We start from the raw sequence: 17021 nt of genomic DNA, 5'->3' as shown, positions 1-17021 counted from the left end.
ACTTCCGAGAAAAGGAGCAGGAAGGATAATAATGTTGCAATCAATCATATGTAATGTTTACAAATAAACATGACTAAATAATTAAAACCAATGTTACAGTTATACTTATTAACTAATTAGACGTAGTTTTATCAAAAACAAGTAATCAGTTTTTTCTCTATTTAAGTGTTTGTACCTTTATAAATAACTTTTTATTAATAATAAATAATATAATTATTTAAATGTAATTTACGCAACTTGTTTTTTTTTCTCTATCGGTGTGCATGGCCTAGTATTTTTTTATTAATAAAAAGTTGTTTATAATGTGTAGGACTCTATTATTATCAATAGATGTATAAAAAATCATTTTATAACTGAAATGAGTTCTCGTAGAAATTAATATAAATACTTTTGTCTTATTTTGAAGTTTAAAGACGACCTACATGTACGTCTAGTATCTGCTATAAATTAATTGTTGTTAAAACTATAATCGCAAGGCACAATTAAGTAGCTGTTACATTGGCCTCGTTTTTTATTTAATGACACAATGAAAATACATAATAAATATTTAATAACGTTTGTATTACCCAAATTTAACAGGTTGTAATCAATACACACTCAAAAAAACTTGTTTTTGTTATGAAACTAATGGTTACAGTATTTAAAAAGTGAATTTGATTTATAACGTACAAGGAAAGTGGGGCGCGTGTCATGCGCGATAAAAATACTACGACTTATGAGTGCACTGTACTCAGGCGAACCATATTTAGCAACGATGTACTTAAGGACGCCTAATCTACACTATACTCAATGTAGTGTAGTGATTTTTACATTAAAAACATTACCAACAAGGTAAAATATAGATTTCTCAGATCAACTCAATTTATCTGTGAACAGAATCAGGTGTCAAAGATATATGTACTAGTCATTGTTTAACTAACAATTTTTAAATTAGCAAAGGAAAAAAATTGTCTGTCCCATATAACTCTGAAAAATAGAACATATGTTGCGACTCGCAACGTAGCCTTTAACTAGATTATATCTTTGTAATAGAACTAATAATGCAATATCCTTATTTAACTTTATCAGTTTATGAAAGGTTTACAAAAGTTAATTAATCGCTGTCAAGTCTAATTAAAATTCTTTATTATACATTGTTGATCAAGTCAGTGTTATATACGAATCTTTATAAACCAACATCCGTTATAAATAGTTTTTGTGTTACAATAAAGTATAATGTTCATAAGTTGTATTAAAAACATTGAAATAAAAATGTATACGAGTATCTTTACCGTTTTGTGCGTTTAAATCAGGTAGTGTTATAATAGTATTTTATAAGACTACTTACATGCAATTGTTGAATTTCTTAATTTAAATTAAATTAATCAAATCAAAAAATACAAAACAAAACGTTTAGAAAACACACACACACATTTCTTACCTTATCGACGTAAAATCCCGGAAAAGACTGGCCGCATGAAAATGAAAATTATACATTATTTTTATTTTTCATGAAATTAATTTAAAACCAACTTTCAAAACAGCTTCAAAAGAGATTTTATATAACAGTAATCACTTGTCTGCCACATAATTATACCAAACTGATATAAACTATGTTCTACTGTAGATATTTTAAGGGTACTCTATTCTATATAATAAGGATTAAATATTTATTATAATGAATCACATGAGCCCATTGCTCAAAATTTCCTAAGCAAATGGTACAGTCATACATCTTCATCTCAGATATTATCTACATACAGTAACACCGCGCTTCCTTTCTCATACCTACGACATCCTGCTATTCGATCATACTCCACTTTCCTAATAACACACCGGGAATATTCATAGCATATCTACACTAGCATTATAAAGTGAAAAGATTTGCATTTCTGCCAAGCAACGACATCTGTGCCTTTCCGTTGAGGACTAATAAACTTTATAACTAATTTGTAATAGTTTTCACTAGCAAATTGATTTTTTATGATTAAACGTATACAAACAAAGTTTTACAGCTTTCTATGGTATACAGCGGAATAACATGCGTTATAATAAATAAAATTTAACCGTACAAAATACGTAATAACTGAAATTGCTGGTATGTGAAGACACTTAATTTTAGAGCTGCAAGTTCACAATTGACTTGAATAATGCAGGTAAATTGTAAACTTGCCGACACGTTCAAAATTCAGATCGATATGTATGATACATCGTGGTTGCAGTTGACAACACACCGTTACTATAATAATTACCAGATTCAAAGTAAGTAATTTTTTGAAGTGACGGCTGAACTATGTAAGAGATAGCCTGTTAGACAGAAAGCCACGTTACATAACATGTGCATATTTTTATATTTTTTTTATCATTAACGTTTCTGAAATAAAGTATGAACAATATTTATATTAAAAGTTTTCAATGAATTTTTATTTAAAATAATTAAATATATTCATAAATTAAAATGTGATGTAAAGTTAAATTGTGCTTAAGTTTTTCAATCACGATGAGTATGTCTTTGTGGTCTTTATACAATATCATAGTAAATTCTCATTTAAAAAATAATTGAATTCATATACACGACAAAAAGTCATAAAATATATGCCTCAACTATCATAAAATATAATATAACCGTTCCGTTTAATGTATTTTTGTTAATTGTCAAGACTATATGATACTTATAAGTTATAACTTGAGAAGACGTAAGTACAATTTTGTAGATAAAACTCTGTCGTAAAATTGCTGTTAGGCTGTGTAATTTTGATTTATGTTTGAAACGCCTTAACGACATCTACGACTAAGTCGTGAGTCGTTTTATTCAAGTAGATAATAATCGTTGCCTTCAAATATTACTTGATTAACTGTTATTAGAGGGTCACGTAGAGATTAAAAATGTTTATGAAATATAATTATTAGTTACAGTTTAAACATACAAAGAGTTATAATACACTAGAAAATTATTTTGTGATTGTAGAGAAATTATCCAATTTTTTTAATCAATTCAAGCGTTTACATGTGGGGACTGTGGAAACTTTCTTACTTTGACTTTTTTGAAAATGTTGATGGGGTATTTCAGTACTCGATACATTTTAATATTCTTATTGTGAATATTTAAATAAAAGAGTCATTATATCAGATGTTTGTTTCAACATTTGCACATTTTTAGGTTCAAGAAATTATGTCGAATACAACTTCATATTTGGTAATGGACTTCCATGTACAATCTTCCATTACCGAAAATGACGAAGCAATTTATGTTATTCGATAAATGTACAGTGTATAAAAACATTTTCTGATTTCTACAAATAAGTTTGATGATTTGCTATTTTAATATTAAAGTTAAAGTTATTTTGGAACATTGGAAAGGGATATGAAAGTATGATATAATTCTTAAATCAACAAATTGTTAATATATCGTGCAAAAATGCAGAAACATCTTTTAGAAATGACGTTTAGACACACTGAATGTCGTGTCATCGTGTCGTGTAATGCAATGCCATCGAAAATATACAAAATTTCCAGCTACCCTAAATGTACTAATATGTATAGTAAAAGAAACACTTACAGCTAGTTCTTCGCTGGTGTAAGCGGTGAGTGTACGACGATCCTGCTGCAATACACAGTAGAACGGCTCCCAAGAAGGAGGTACACCCAATGTTGCACCGCTTGAAGCGCTAGATGCTACATCTGAAAAAAAGATATTATCTTGAGTTATATTTAATATGTTTCTTATCAAATTAACAAATGCATGTCATAAAAGCTTTAAATTACCTTTAGTTAACTTAAATAATTATTATCATGTCGCACGGCTTTACTAGAAATGATTACCTAACAAAGCATTCCTTAAAAACAAAACATTTAGGATACAAATCAAGAATCGGACTTAAATGCAATGTATAAACAATAATCATGGGCAGGAGATTATTAAATAAATTACGGTCACTTAAAAGCCCTTATCATGTAAGTCATCGGCATCGTACCATCAAGTCAATTGGTGTTCTTATTTAACTACATCAGAGGCACAGTAATGAGACCCATGTATGCCAACTGAAATACATACACATTTAAATTTTTACGCTTTTCCCGTAGAAAAATTGAATTCCAAGTCATTATGCAGCAAAATGCAAGAGAAAGCCCATTGTTTGCTCAATAATGAACCTTAGTGCTGCCAGAAAGCAACTGCATTTACAATCTTCCCAAGGAAACTAAATTTTTAGCATCATTATAATCACCTAATTTGTTATTTAGTAAGACAATATAACTATCTACTAATCTATAACAAGGGTCGCTCTAAATAACTCAGATGTAATTTATGTATTTAAGAATTGATCTTTTCTATTTTACAGAACGTCCTTAGCGGCTACGTCATAAAAGTCCGGGGAACGACTTCATTTGGATTAATGTGTTCCATTTAATTCATTTAACACTATTCGAAGTATAGTTAATAGCTCAGTATTAATTTATCTAAGCAAAGTTTAGAAATGCTTTCAATGTTCTCGGCTAGTCTTAATCGATTCTCTTTATTTTACGTTGTTTCTTAGCTTACGAGAGAAACAATTTCGCGAAGTATTTTGACTTGCTTTGCGATAGAATATATTTGAAGTTATACGCAGACAATATATGGCGTTTATCTGTGATTCACAGTTTCCATATTAATCGTGTATTTGGTATTGCTTAGAAAAACATAAAGCTAGTTATATATTTAAAAAATATACCAAATTTTGTTACGAGGCCGAAGGTACGCAAAATACATACGTGAAAATAAATCTGCTTTTCATAGATTATGAGTTTTGATTCTAAATTTATATATATATGTAGCTGGCAACATATATAAATTTATGATTTCAATTGAAACAGTAACAACAAAAGATGACCACAATATAGCAGACTACAATTATGTGAACTTAATAACAAAAACGGCGGATGTCTGAATTTAAATTTAGATTTTAGCAGTAATATATATAAGCATGATGAATAAAGAGCATTTGACACATAATTGGTATAAAAGGGGCTATTTTGTTTCATCTAAAAGCAGGAGTTTTAACCTGCTGAACCCACTAACCTCGTCTTTACTAATTACACTAAATTATAAGTAGACTAAAATGTAATTTATTAGACAAAAACATTTCAAATAAGTTTGAGTGGCCATTGTAGTGATTTTGATGCATACCTTTAGCTAGTATGCGATTGTTTTTGTTTTGCCGTTTCATTTTTGTTATGCAAAATATTCTATTGTAATGTTCGTAAGCATTGCTAATTGTATAGGACGCATTAAAATATTATGTAGCCATTTCTAGGACCTGCATTGCGGCCATCGCTCGGGACTCAGTTATGAAATGTTGTATTCATTTTTGTTTTGTATAGTTCCGTGTCCTATCATAACTCTACCTACACCAGTGTTTGGTAATGATACAGGTACCAAGTCTCAACTTATTCTATACAGCATGATTTAATATTTCATCACTAAGCCAAAGAAATTAAACCCTAAGAATAGATAGGATCTAGAAAAAATTTAATTAATTACACCAACATAATTTATACGTAAAGTTATTTATGCAAAAACACGTAGAATAAAATTTATTTCGATGCTTAGTATTCATAATATATTGTCACTGCTTGAAAACGGATATAGATGACGGGATGACGGGAGTAGCTTTATTTAACCATTATCTGTACCATTAAGTACAAATGAGAAGGCACTCGATCGTAGAATAATGTCATATTATAATTAATTAACACGTATTATAGTTATAAAAATCTGATTTGTTTGTCGGATATAATATGCATTATGCTCGTCTGACGGAACGGACGGTCCTTCAGACGTGAATTATGTGTCGTCGAAACGTGAATCTTCAGGCCGAGTCACTTCATTGAACTCAAAAGTTCCTATTATAATGCTGATTTATGCATCGCCACGCGAACTTACAATGTAAGCTCGGTAAAGTGTGGGAGGATGTTTGCTGTCCATATTTTACGTTTAAAATATCTACTATACAATGTCACATACAACCAACCATATTTTAAAACACAGTGCTGTAACGATTTTTGTAAGCTTACAATTAGATGTAAATAGCATATAAGAAATATGCTTACAAATAAACAACTCAGCTCCACAACAGAAATACTACAGATTCAATCTATTTAAAAAAATCAAATTTATAACGGATTAAATAAACTTTTGTTAAGTCTGTCCGTAAGCAACTGTCGCAATTGAAATAAATACAAAATCAAGTTTCTGTAGTACCTGTTAAAATGTATCCAAATATGGCATTGTAATTGTCCTTTCAATAATTGTTTAAAACACGCACCGCCGGACGATGAAATAAAATTAATTTGGCTAATATTAACTGGTTTCATAAATACATGTAAATCAACTTACAATTTCAAGTATACTGTTTTGATGGAATGTTTGGTAAGAAAATGAGAAATTATGTAATTCCCTAGTACGAGCCTAGGCTGCTCACTCAAGCTTCCTTAGTTTTATAAGTGTGGCGATTACCTAAATCGTCGGATTTACGACGCGAGAGTATAGCCAGACTCGGGCACTCTCTTCAGCATTATACGCAAAAGTTGAGTGTGAGTGGTATTATGTAGAGTGAAAATAGTACTCTCTATTATTTACAGCATCCCGATGAACAGGAACATGAAGCAACAATTTGACTGATTATATCTCCCGGGAATTGAATTTAAGGTAGTATTTGGTGTCAAGACTTAACACTAACTATGATCCCAATTTTTTTACGGGAGTAATACTTAGCGCGAATTCCCAACTTGCGTTTTCCAAATAAGCGTGTCTATTTTATGGTATAAATATACTATATATTTTTTCATAACCGATGAAAACGTTTGATAAGTACAATATAAAAAAAAACACAGATAACAGATATGTATGACTTTGATTATAGTTTGCTATAAGTTTCACGTTGAATAAATGAAATGTGTTTTTCGCCTGACGCATAAAAATAATGATCAATTTTTCGTTTAATTGTTTCAAACTATTTTTTCGTCGACAAGCTATTTTTGAAATTTAATAATATCGACCCTAAAAAAGACATTAACAACACTGTTAAGGGACCTTTAACACATTCTTGTATGTCAAAGGTCAAGTGATATGTCACACAAAAAATCATTTTTCGAACTGGTTTCCCTAGCTGAGTAAGTTTTAAAGGTCACGTTGATCGACAAAGGGCTTTGACTCACGCTGCAGTGTAGACAATCGTTCATGTTGCAGGACGATAGAAATATTAGAATTATTTATAGTATACTAGAAAATACTTATATTATTTAAAGAATATTCTAATTAAATAATCAAAAGGAAGAGTATTTCCAACCTGAATTTATATAAATTCTAATGCTAGTGTTAATACGTTTGTTACAAATACCTTTTCAGCCTAATACATTTCTTTTCGCATTAGTCGTACTTTTGGTAGTAACTAGACGATCGGTTCTCAAACCTGAGATCGTGATCTACTTGCCTAGTAAGAAATATGACCAGTGTGAAAAATGAAAACTAAGGGCATGACTTTTTTCGGCTAGATATAGATAGATCTAAGCTTAATTGAAACATTAATCCTAATTTGTTAAATGTTAAATTGACTGGCGTTTTGAGTATTCTGCCTCCACTCATTGTTGATTTTTAATAAAATAGCTGACAATTTGTTTCGTTTACTACAGATAATGACGCTAATATTTTCATAGGAAAAAGACATCGACTACATTTTATCTTATTTTTTATTTTACTTTGGGAGTATCGATGCAGTGGTATTACAGTAAGCTTAATAATAAAGATACTTTACTGTCATCCATCGAAAAAATATTGGGATTGTTTTCCTTGTTTTATATTATTAGCGATTTATGACAGTATGACAACTAAAAACGTCACCTAAAAACTTTCTTTTTAAAGTCCGGTTATCTGATTACACTACGACATGTGTAAATGGTATGCAAAGCCCTAATTATAACTTAGTTCGCATACGTTCATTGGCATTGAACTTATACATCGTGAGAATGTTTCTCTTATTTCTGAGTTACGCAACATAAAAAACATATAGTCATTACTTTGACCACCCTAGGTACTATTTTTTCTTTAATATGTTGAGGAACTTATCTTCTCTCATCAACTGTCATCTTATATGGGATAACAAAACGTGTAGAAAATTTGACTTCCTAAAAATAAATTAAACTAAAACGCTTTAAAAAATCAACAGTTTAAAGGAATTTTTAAAATAATACGGTCATAAACGCAATTCTTATATTGCCTTTTTCCTAATAACTATAGTGAAAAATAATTCTACACTATAGGAAAATTGATACGTTCTTTGACAAATATGCCGTAAGATGATTAGACATGGACACAATTTATGTATGAATCGTTCACAGTTCTGACATGTACGTGCCACAAGTTTGAATATAAAATTACAACAACATAAATCTCAAACACGACACAACTGTATGAACATGTTTCGACTAACAGAGCTTGAGCTTTTTTACTTGAGTAAATTTTGCTCCACTTTTTATACTTTTCAATAATGTTTTAAGTAATTTAATGGTGATTTTGTAGCTCAGCGGTGAGTAAGTAATGTGGTTTCGAGTTTCAGAGATACAAATAACGTAAAATAAAGTCAGTTTTATGAAACATATTGAAACCATCATGTTTTAATTCAAATTGATTATAACCACTACCGGTTTTGCTCGTGCATATTTGTAAAGAAAATATACTTTTCTAATACGTAACAATTTTATGTTACGAATTATGATAAGAAATACATTAACTACCAAAGTTGCCTTCTATTTGAAAAGTAGTTTTATATAGTTCATAAAAAATAGGTAGATACTGAGAAGGGCTTTCAGAGTGATTGAGAGTTCATCAACCCATCAAAAACAGAACTAGTCTTATTTACCAACCGAAGAGTCCTTGGACAGTACAGACTGCTAAAACGCTTCACACTGAACTAAAACTCAAGGAAGAAATCAAGTACTTGGGTGTAATTTTAGACAGCAAACTGCTTTGAAACAAATACCTAGAACATAAACTAAACAGAGCAACGACCGCCTTTTATCAATGCCAAAAGATGCTAGGCGTTAAATGGGGTTCATTGCCTAAGAAAACTTTATATAACCTTTATAAGGTGCTAGCTTATGGAGCCCTGGTTTGGTGGCCGAGAACAGAACTCGAAACGGCAATCACGGAACATGGACGCTTCCAGAGGCATGCATTGTCCGCTGCTCGCGGTTGCATGAAAACAACGCCAACTGCGGCAAATTAGGTAGTCCGGCAAGTTGTACCCCTAGGTCTACACAGGCAATACTAGCTGCCATCAGGCTTATGGTACTGGATCTATGGGGTAAAAATCACTGGATCTGGCTAAATCACGTGCAGAAATCCTCGGAACAGTGAAGTCATTCCGTGAAGTCCGCGTAGTGCCCAGGAGGCTTCTGTGCTTTTGATAGGAGTTTGGCTAGCTGCGGAAACAGAGTCCACAAACCAATAACCAAATAGATAGATATTGTTTTATGGGACAGGAGGAAAACGAGCAAATGGGTCACTTTGAATAAAGTGATAACCGCCACCCACGGACACCTACAACGCCACGGACTCTAGCGGGTATGTTGCCGACCTTTTAGAGTTTAGGGAATGGTACGGTCTTTTCTTGAAGTGTATCGGTTTGGAAATACTTACTTATAAGGTTTACCCTTAACTACTGAACCCATTTCTACGCGTTTAAAACTTTATTTCCATTCAAGACAAAACGATAGTTTATACATAGTAGGTAAGGTGTTTTTCTTGATATTTAAATAGTGTAATGGATCTAGAACTGTGCTATTAATCATTGCAAAATCTAGAAGTTGTGTCATAATTATTCAAGATATACACGCCTAATGTATGTGACATATTAGATATAATTGATGTACATTAAGCATTAATTTTACAATTTACATAGCGTAGGCAGCAAGGGGCCAATCTCGGCCCACATAGAGAAAGCAACGACACAAATAGACTGGAGCCAGTCTAACAAACGAATTAAGATTAATCTTGGAGTAAGAATGATGAATGAAACAGGAGGAATACTTAATTATATTAATGGTCTTTACTTACAATATGAATGTAATCTATCCTAAAGAAAATTTGAAAAAATTCCAAGCCCAATGGTGAAAAAGATTCTGTATATCTGGTAAAAAAAAATTAAACTGTATGATCAGAGGTCAAATCTCCGTTTGAAGCTTTTCTTATTCGGACTATACCAATTACAGGAAATCTATAGGTACCTACTAAACACATATTTGAAATACAATTTTTATTTATTGCTGCTGTAATGGTATTTAAGTTATTTGACTTGTCTTAAGGTAAATTATGTCATCAAATGTAGATGAATCACACAATGAATGAAAACAAATGTATCAGCTGAAAGCGATATGCAATTTTATGCCTCAGGAAACACATCATTATAAACATAATGCATTCCCACAAATGCGCAGTAGAATGTAGTAATAACAATTATTGTTTTACAAGCTTTATCACTGTAGAACAATTTTCATGGATCGAGTCAGTGATACTAAAAATTTAGATTCAAAAGCTTAGACGTGATGGTCTGAAGACGTGGCGGTCATGAGAGAATAAAAATTAGTTTCGGGAACCAAACATATAGAATTTTTGTTTGTTTGCTACACATTTTTTTACATAAAATGGACGTTTGATTTTTGGCGGTTTGGATAGCTTGGTTACTACTTTTAACAAGCTCCAAAGAAAATCATCGACTTAAACTAGCCATATATAATTAAACAACGTAACACATTTACACATTCAAAACGGAAGAGTTTGTTACAACTTGTTCCCATAATTACCTCATAATGGTAGAGTACATGACATAGATGTCATATTGCCATAAAAGCACTTTCACCATTGATGTAGGTCTTGGCACAGGAAGCACGTAAGCTATTTCCATGAAGATGCACTTCCTCTAACACGTCAATACAATAGTTCATTATCATAAATCGAAGCCAGAGACGCTACACTGCTATACACTTTAGGAAGACAAATAACTTTACTAAACAACCACATATGGATCGAATAAAATACAATAGCAACTGACAAATTAATAGAATTACTAGACGCATTTACTTTAAGTATTATATATTACTTTATATTAAGTACTGTCGGATGTTTCATAGTACTTTTGGATTTTTCTCTATTCTAAAATTATCCATTGTGTCATCGCTTTGTAAATCAGGGGAAAATAAGCACATTATGCAGGATTTTATTTTCTAAAAAACGTCTAAAGCACACCTTTATAAGACTCTACGGTATACAGTCGTTTGTAGAAACAAATCAAACACATTTTAAATAATAAACCATATTAGATATTACTACGTATAAAGAATCACTTTATTTTTTGTTATATTTCTTAAGCTCCTTTTACTCCATTTAAAACCAGTTTTCAATACAAGTATGGCCAGTAGTGTTATAATATCTATGCCACGAATATTTATTTACTTAAAATCACGCAAGCTATTTAAATTATCGACCTTAGATTGCATGCTATGAATTATGATCATACTTATTATCAAATATATTTTGATGATGTTTAATTTTCAATGAAAATAAATATAATAGTTAGACTTAATATACATATATCCGTCTATCTTTACTTACAAACAATCCATACAACGTGAAAAGCTTCAGGGAGGCTTTTGTCTGTAAAGTGTATTAAGATGTATATGCACTCTACATTTATACAGATATATACTAAATTTTATATTTAAAATGTATCGACGCTAAAGAATTCGTCTAAAATTTTAAAGATTGCGATGCGTATAGAAAAGCCTGCATAAGAAAACGGGGATGTACACTTTTTTAACAATTCACATATATACTAAATTAGGTTTTATTATCTATCAAGCACGACGAGTTCATCTAGCCGTGCCCATTAATAAAAGCTGACTTATTCTTAATACATCACGTCGCGACTGGCCTTATTCAAAGCGGCATCAAAGAAATCCTTATGAATACTCTATTCAATTTTTCAGTTCACTTGTGGCACTGTGAAAGGGGATTATTTATTAATGGTTGAGTTCAAGTCACGAAACGAGTTAGAGCCGACTATATTATTCTAATATTAAGTGCCTAATAAAGAATGGTTTATTAGGCGTTCGAACTATGGGAGCTAGAATATTGATTAACTAGACAGAAAATTTATTCGGCTTATTGTCATAAAACTAATTATTAATACTTCAATTGGACTAAAATGTTATGGTTACCATAGTTACCATTTTGTTATTCACAAATTCGTTACCATGGTTACAAACACGTTACGATATAATTGGTCTACGTTTTTCAATAGGCTATATTATTTATATTTAAGACAAACAAGTAATACACCAATTGTAGAATTACATTAAATAGACGTGAAAAGGTGTTATCATTAACAACATTTAATAATTAGGGTTTCTAATCAATAATTGTTATGCGCTAATCATATCACCATATACTTTAAGGTTGCATAATTTTATTCTAGATAACAAAAAATATCGGTGCCTGTGTTATTCTGTGTGTGTGTGTGTGTAAAATAAAATATAAATTAACAAATGCACGAACTGCCTTGCCACATTAGTAAGATGTTGTGTATGAAAAATTTGACTGTTCGGTAGCGTGAACTTAGAAACAAGTCATGGCATATTTCATAATCGAGAGTTTTACAATATATGGTCAAGGTTCAAGGTTTCTTTAGCATACGACTATGGTTCATTAATTAATGTAAAAGTTACATTTCTTTTCATTGCGTTAGTAGAACCAGTAGAAATACTAATCGGCCGACACTTCTTTGGCATATTTAATTACTTAGTCAAAATTTTCTGTTTGCTCTTCCGGCTGTTTTGATAAAATGCTGTTTTACGGTATAATTAGTATGACATCACTTTAGATATTTAGCTGAACCAGTTTGGCGAGTGACCGCAAGCCGTAAATACAGGTGCGCGTGCGCATACTGCAAGCTGCAAGTTCCTACCTCCGTTTTATTACACGAATTATATATGGCATTACAATTGTTCTAAAACATATGCTCATTCTTTTGAATGTCAGGCTTTTTTTAATTTAGTACTAATAGCATAACGAGGTTCATAAAAATGTTTTGTATGCCGACTGTACATTAATTGAATATTAATAATTATATCGTAATATAAACTATAGCGTAATGAAACTGAAAGAGACCAAACCAAAACTAGGCAGAACTGAAAGATAACATAAAAAACAGGACTTTTCATACAAATGTTAACGTGAACGTCAGTAGGTACTGGTATCTGTCAAAATAATGGTAAAGGTAACGTATTATATGATTTTTAAGTAGAGAAACTGCTACAGTAGATTTTTACAGTATGGTATATAGTCTGTAAATAATTATGGGCCAAATGGTGAAGCGTTCGATATATATTTTTTTTGCTTATAATAAACGCATGTGCTTCAATTTCAGATATAACAATTTAAACAAATTTGATTTTCAAATAGTAAACTACTACAGATTTGCTATAATTATATACCTACGATTGTTGTCAGAATTTACACCTGTATAGATAATGAAGCTATTAAATAAAACCTACATTATAATGAGACAAAACAAGAGTAACGTGATATGATTCAGCACATGATATCTATAATTCCCACAGTCACCGCCCGTATTTAATGAAAAACATGGAATCTTATTACGTAGCCTTGACATAAGTAGGGCCGTTACAAAACATTTAATACAATTTATATACGTATTGGTCATAAAACCAGTAGGTATAAAAAAGCTATATGGGCTTAGTCACGTACCTATTTTTAATATAACTAAGAATAAATAATAAAGATTTAGTAAATCAGCAATTCTAACGGTGGATCATAGAATGACCCTAACAAAAAATATTCGAGCCCTTTGACTTTTTCTATGTACTGTTCTTACGGTAATCAGTAAGTAATTACCTCCGAAGCGGAAATATGTCCACGCTATTGATTGAAAATGCGGCCTACTTCTTAAAATGCACACATTCTTAATACCACAAAAGCCATCACATAAAATGGGCTTCGCTTCGAGCTTCCCTGCACCTATCTGAGGGTTCAACTTGAAGTCATTTAATAGGTCCGCTAGACCTTGTTTCCTATTTCACCGATGATTTCCGTCATCTATAGAGATAAGCATCTCGTTTCACTGGAATCTATTGATATAAACCCTTGAAAAATTCGTATAGGCACTTAGTCGACCACGTTAACCGCCGACGCCGACTACAATTACAGACGAAGTCAAGTAACTCCTATAAGTCTGAATTAGTTAAAGAAGTTACAAGATATAGTACTTTTATTAGTCATGGATCGGGACAATATTTAGTCATTTTAATGCTTTGTTCCGTAGTTTGGATCAAGTTTCTATTAGTACATAGTTCCTTGTGTACTTACGGTTTTAACGAGTTTGCCAATGTAGAGAAAATTACGTATATTAGATCCATTAAAGTAAGTACTAGCTTGACCTACAGTGTAAATTAGATTTAGTAACAATTATGCGTATGACTAACAACTCGAAATGTTTAGAGGCTTGGCACGTAATAATCGAAATTTAAACCACATCAAAACGACCATAATTAGATACCGTAAGCTCAATTTCATATTGTTTCGCACACAAATTGCTCGCCATTACGCGATCGCTACACCGCAATAACTGTCTCACTCAGATGTACTGTAAAGTGCATTTCTTTGGTACGAATATTTTAAATGTTTATAAAATTACTTTAAATAGGACCTTACTCAGAATAGTACAAATGCCATTCCCAAGTTGTAGCTCCAAAAATAAGTAAGAACAATAAAACTTAGCACTAAAGTACTGCGCTCTCATTGTCACTACCGCGCTAAAAACCCGACCTAGCTTGATTTTTATAAGGGCTCGTACGCCTGTGGTTTGTTCCGACTGTTCTGACAAAATTTTCGTCATAAACCAAAATTAAATAACTTTCTCACGATTTATTCCGACAAGTGAAAGGTATGAAAATTAGTTCCGTAGATTTGACTTTATTGCGTTCAGAGTAACGTACAGACGTAAATATTGCAGTGACCGCACTGATATAGTAAAGTAGGTAAGTATTTCTTGCAAAGTAGTTGTTTGGAAACAAGAAAACGAAAGACGCTAACAGTTGAAACTTGCGAGTGATTAGCTCCTCGCTAAATAGTCTCTACACAGGAACTCAGGAAATGACTAGTTTTTACATCAAGTCTTCCAATTGAAATACTTTTTTACTTGGAAATTCAGTGCTTGTATCTCATGTTTAATGCTTAATTGTGTTAATTTTCGCGTACATATTTAAATAAAACCATTAGATTATATAATTAGATAACTCGACGTTTCGAATGATTTTCAGAAGAACACTTAATTAGACTTGCGTGAAATAGGCTGTAGACATATTTGATAATCTTCTAAATATATGTAATCGTTAGATGTTGTGATACATTTCTGTGTTATCCCGTGTCCACTCGAACCAAGTAGTTCAAAGTAGTCGTAATGAAAGAAGTATTTGATAGCGCTTCTGTTAAAAACACTCTATACAATACGAAATGTATGTATTATACATTTCGTATTTTATAGAGAACCAAGAAGTTAAAAAGTAGATACGAACAAAGAGTAAATATATGTACAAAAAATTATAAAATTTTATTATTGTCCCATGTTCAATAGGACACCATAACAATGACCGTGAGTAGTGTTTATTACTTGCCAGTTGTGGCCAGCAGCCGTGACCTTACATTGTATAACAATAGGAGCAGTCAATTTTTAAAAATTTAAAAGCCGTAAAACTTATTTGACACTCTAAAACATTTCAGAGAATTAATCTGGAAATATCGTAGTATCTGTAATGTAATTAAATGTACTTACTTTACTATATAAATGTTACTTTTCTTTTAGAAAGGTTTAATACCTTTCTGGTAGATTCTTTTTTAACCGAAGAACTAAGGCTTATTAAATTTAATACTTATATATTTGCAGCGACTTTGTTTTTTCATTTACGTTTGGATTGTTTTACTAAGACTGGACTTTATAAAGGAAACAATAAATCATTACGACGATAGTTAGTTAGTTAGTCGATAGTTATTTTGTTAAAGAACCTGATGTCCTGAGTTCAATTACCGGCAAAATAATTAATATAATATATGTACTTAGCAGGCAGAGAAGTCTGGTCACCTATTTACCTTCAAATTTGGTTTGGTTATGGTACTTAACAATATTTATGATCATTTTAATATATAACTATAATATATAACTATATAACTATATTGAACAAAATTATATTTTGTGCTAAAACTTGATTTCATAAACCTGTTATCAAATCCCAACGGACACTAAAATGAAAGAATTTTAAAACAGTCTAATAATACGTTATTCGACATAATACTCGTTATTTAAAAACACTTTAAGACTTATAGAATTTTGTGATGATCCATTTTTCGTTGCTTATACTTGATTTGCTTTAATAGCTAATTAATTTTACCAGCAATATTGTATATGATATTTAGTGTAATCTCTAAAATACCCCAAAATATTTATATTGATTTACATAAAAAGCAATACAACAATTACTATACAAAAATATTTAAAAAACGAGCCTATCTCAGCTTTTAGTTGGTCAGAGCATTTGGTTCCCATTTAACATGTACGATCGTTGGAATGACTGCCTCTTAATAACGTAAATACGTAAAATAAATACATAACAAATCAAAACACGATTCAAAGCTAAAACAATATACAGATAAGAGTAATTTTGCTCTTAATTTAGGTGTAGATATTTTTGCCAACCCGCCTGCTTTAGCGAAGTCGTAGGAAGAATTTCAATATACATTATTTATGCAACAGCACCGTTACTCGTTCATTATTCATTAATGAATTCACGTGCATCTTTATCTTGTACGAGATCCATCGGATTTGCATGTAAGTTAACAATCGTCCTATCTACAGGTAATTAGAAACTTGTGAGTAACGGTAAGTCAGCGCTACCACTCCCATAAAAGCTCAGCTTCCGTGATGAACAGTTTCATATTA

At 31.4% G+C, this 17021-nt stretch overlaps 1 protein-coding gene across 5 annotated transcripts in view; it reads right to left on the bottom strand.

The window, feature by feature from the left end:
• Positions 1-17021, bottom strand: part of LOC123707121 (ras GTPase-activating protein raskol) — a 113170-nt gene that overhangs the window by 78030 nt on the left and 18119 nt on the right. For 4 of the 5 annotated variants that reach the window (XM_045656922.1, XM_045656919.1, XM_045656918.1 and 1 more), the window contains 2 exons: positions 3539-3660; positions 1421-1447 (listed from right to left, as the gene is read on the bottom strand). In XM_045656922.1, coding sequence (XP_045512878.1) covers positions 1421-1447; positions 3539-3660 — 149 coding nt within the window. The remainder of the gene's footprint in view (positions 1-1420; positions 1448-3538; positions 3661-17021) is intronic. The other variant, XM_045656920.1, reaches the window with a different exon arrangement.

This window comes from Pieris brassicae, chromosome 3 (assembly GCF_905147105.1).
Source record: "Pieris brassicae chromosome 3, ilPieBrab1.1, whole genome shotgun sequence".
NCBI classification, from domain to species: domain Eukaryota; kingdom Metazoa; phylum Arthropoda; class Insecta; order Lepidoptera; family Pieridae; genus Pieris; species Pieris brassicae.
Note: the sequence above shows the minus strand (reverse complement) of the source record. Positions and strands in the feature narration are given on the sequence as shown.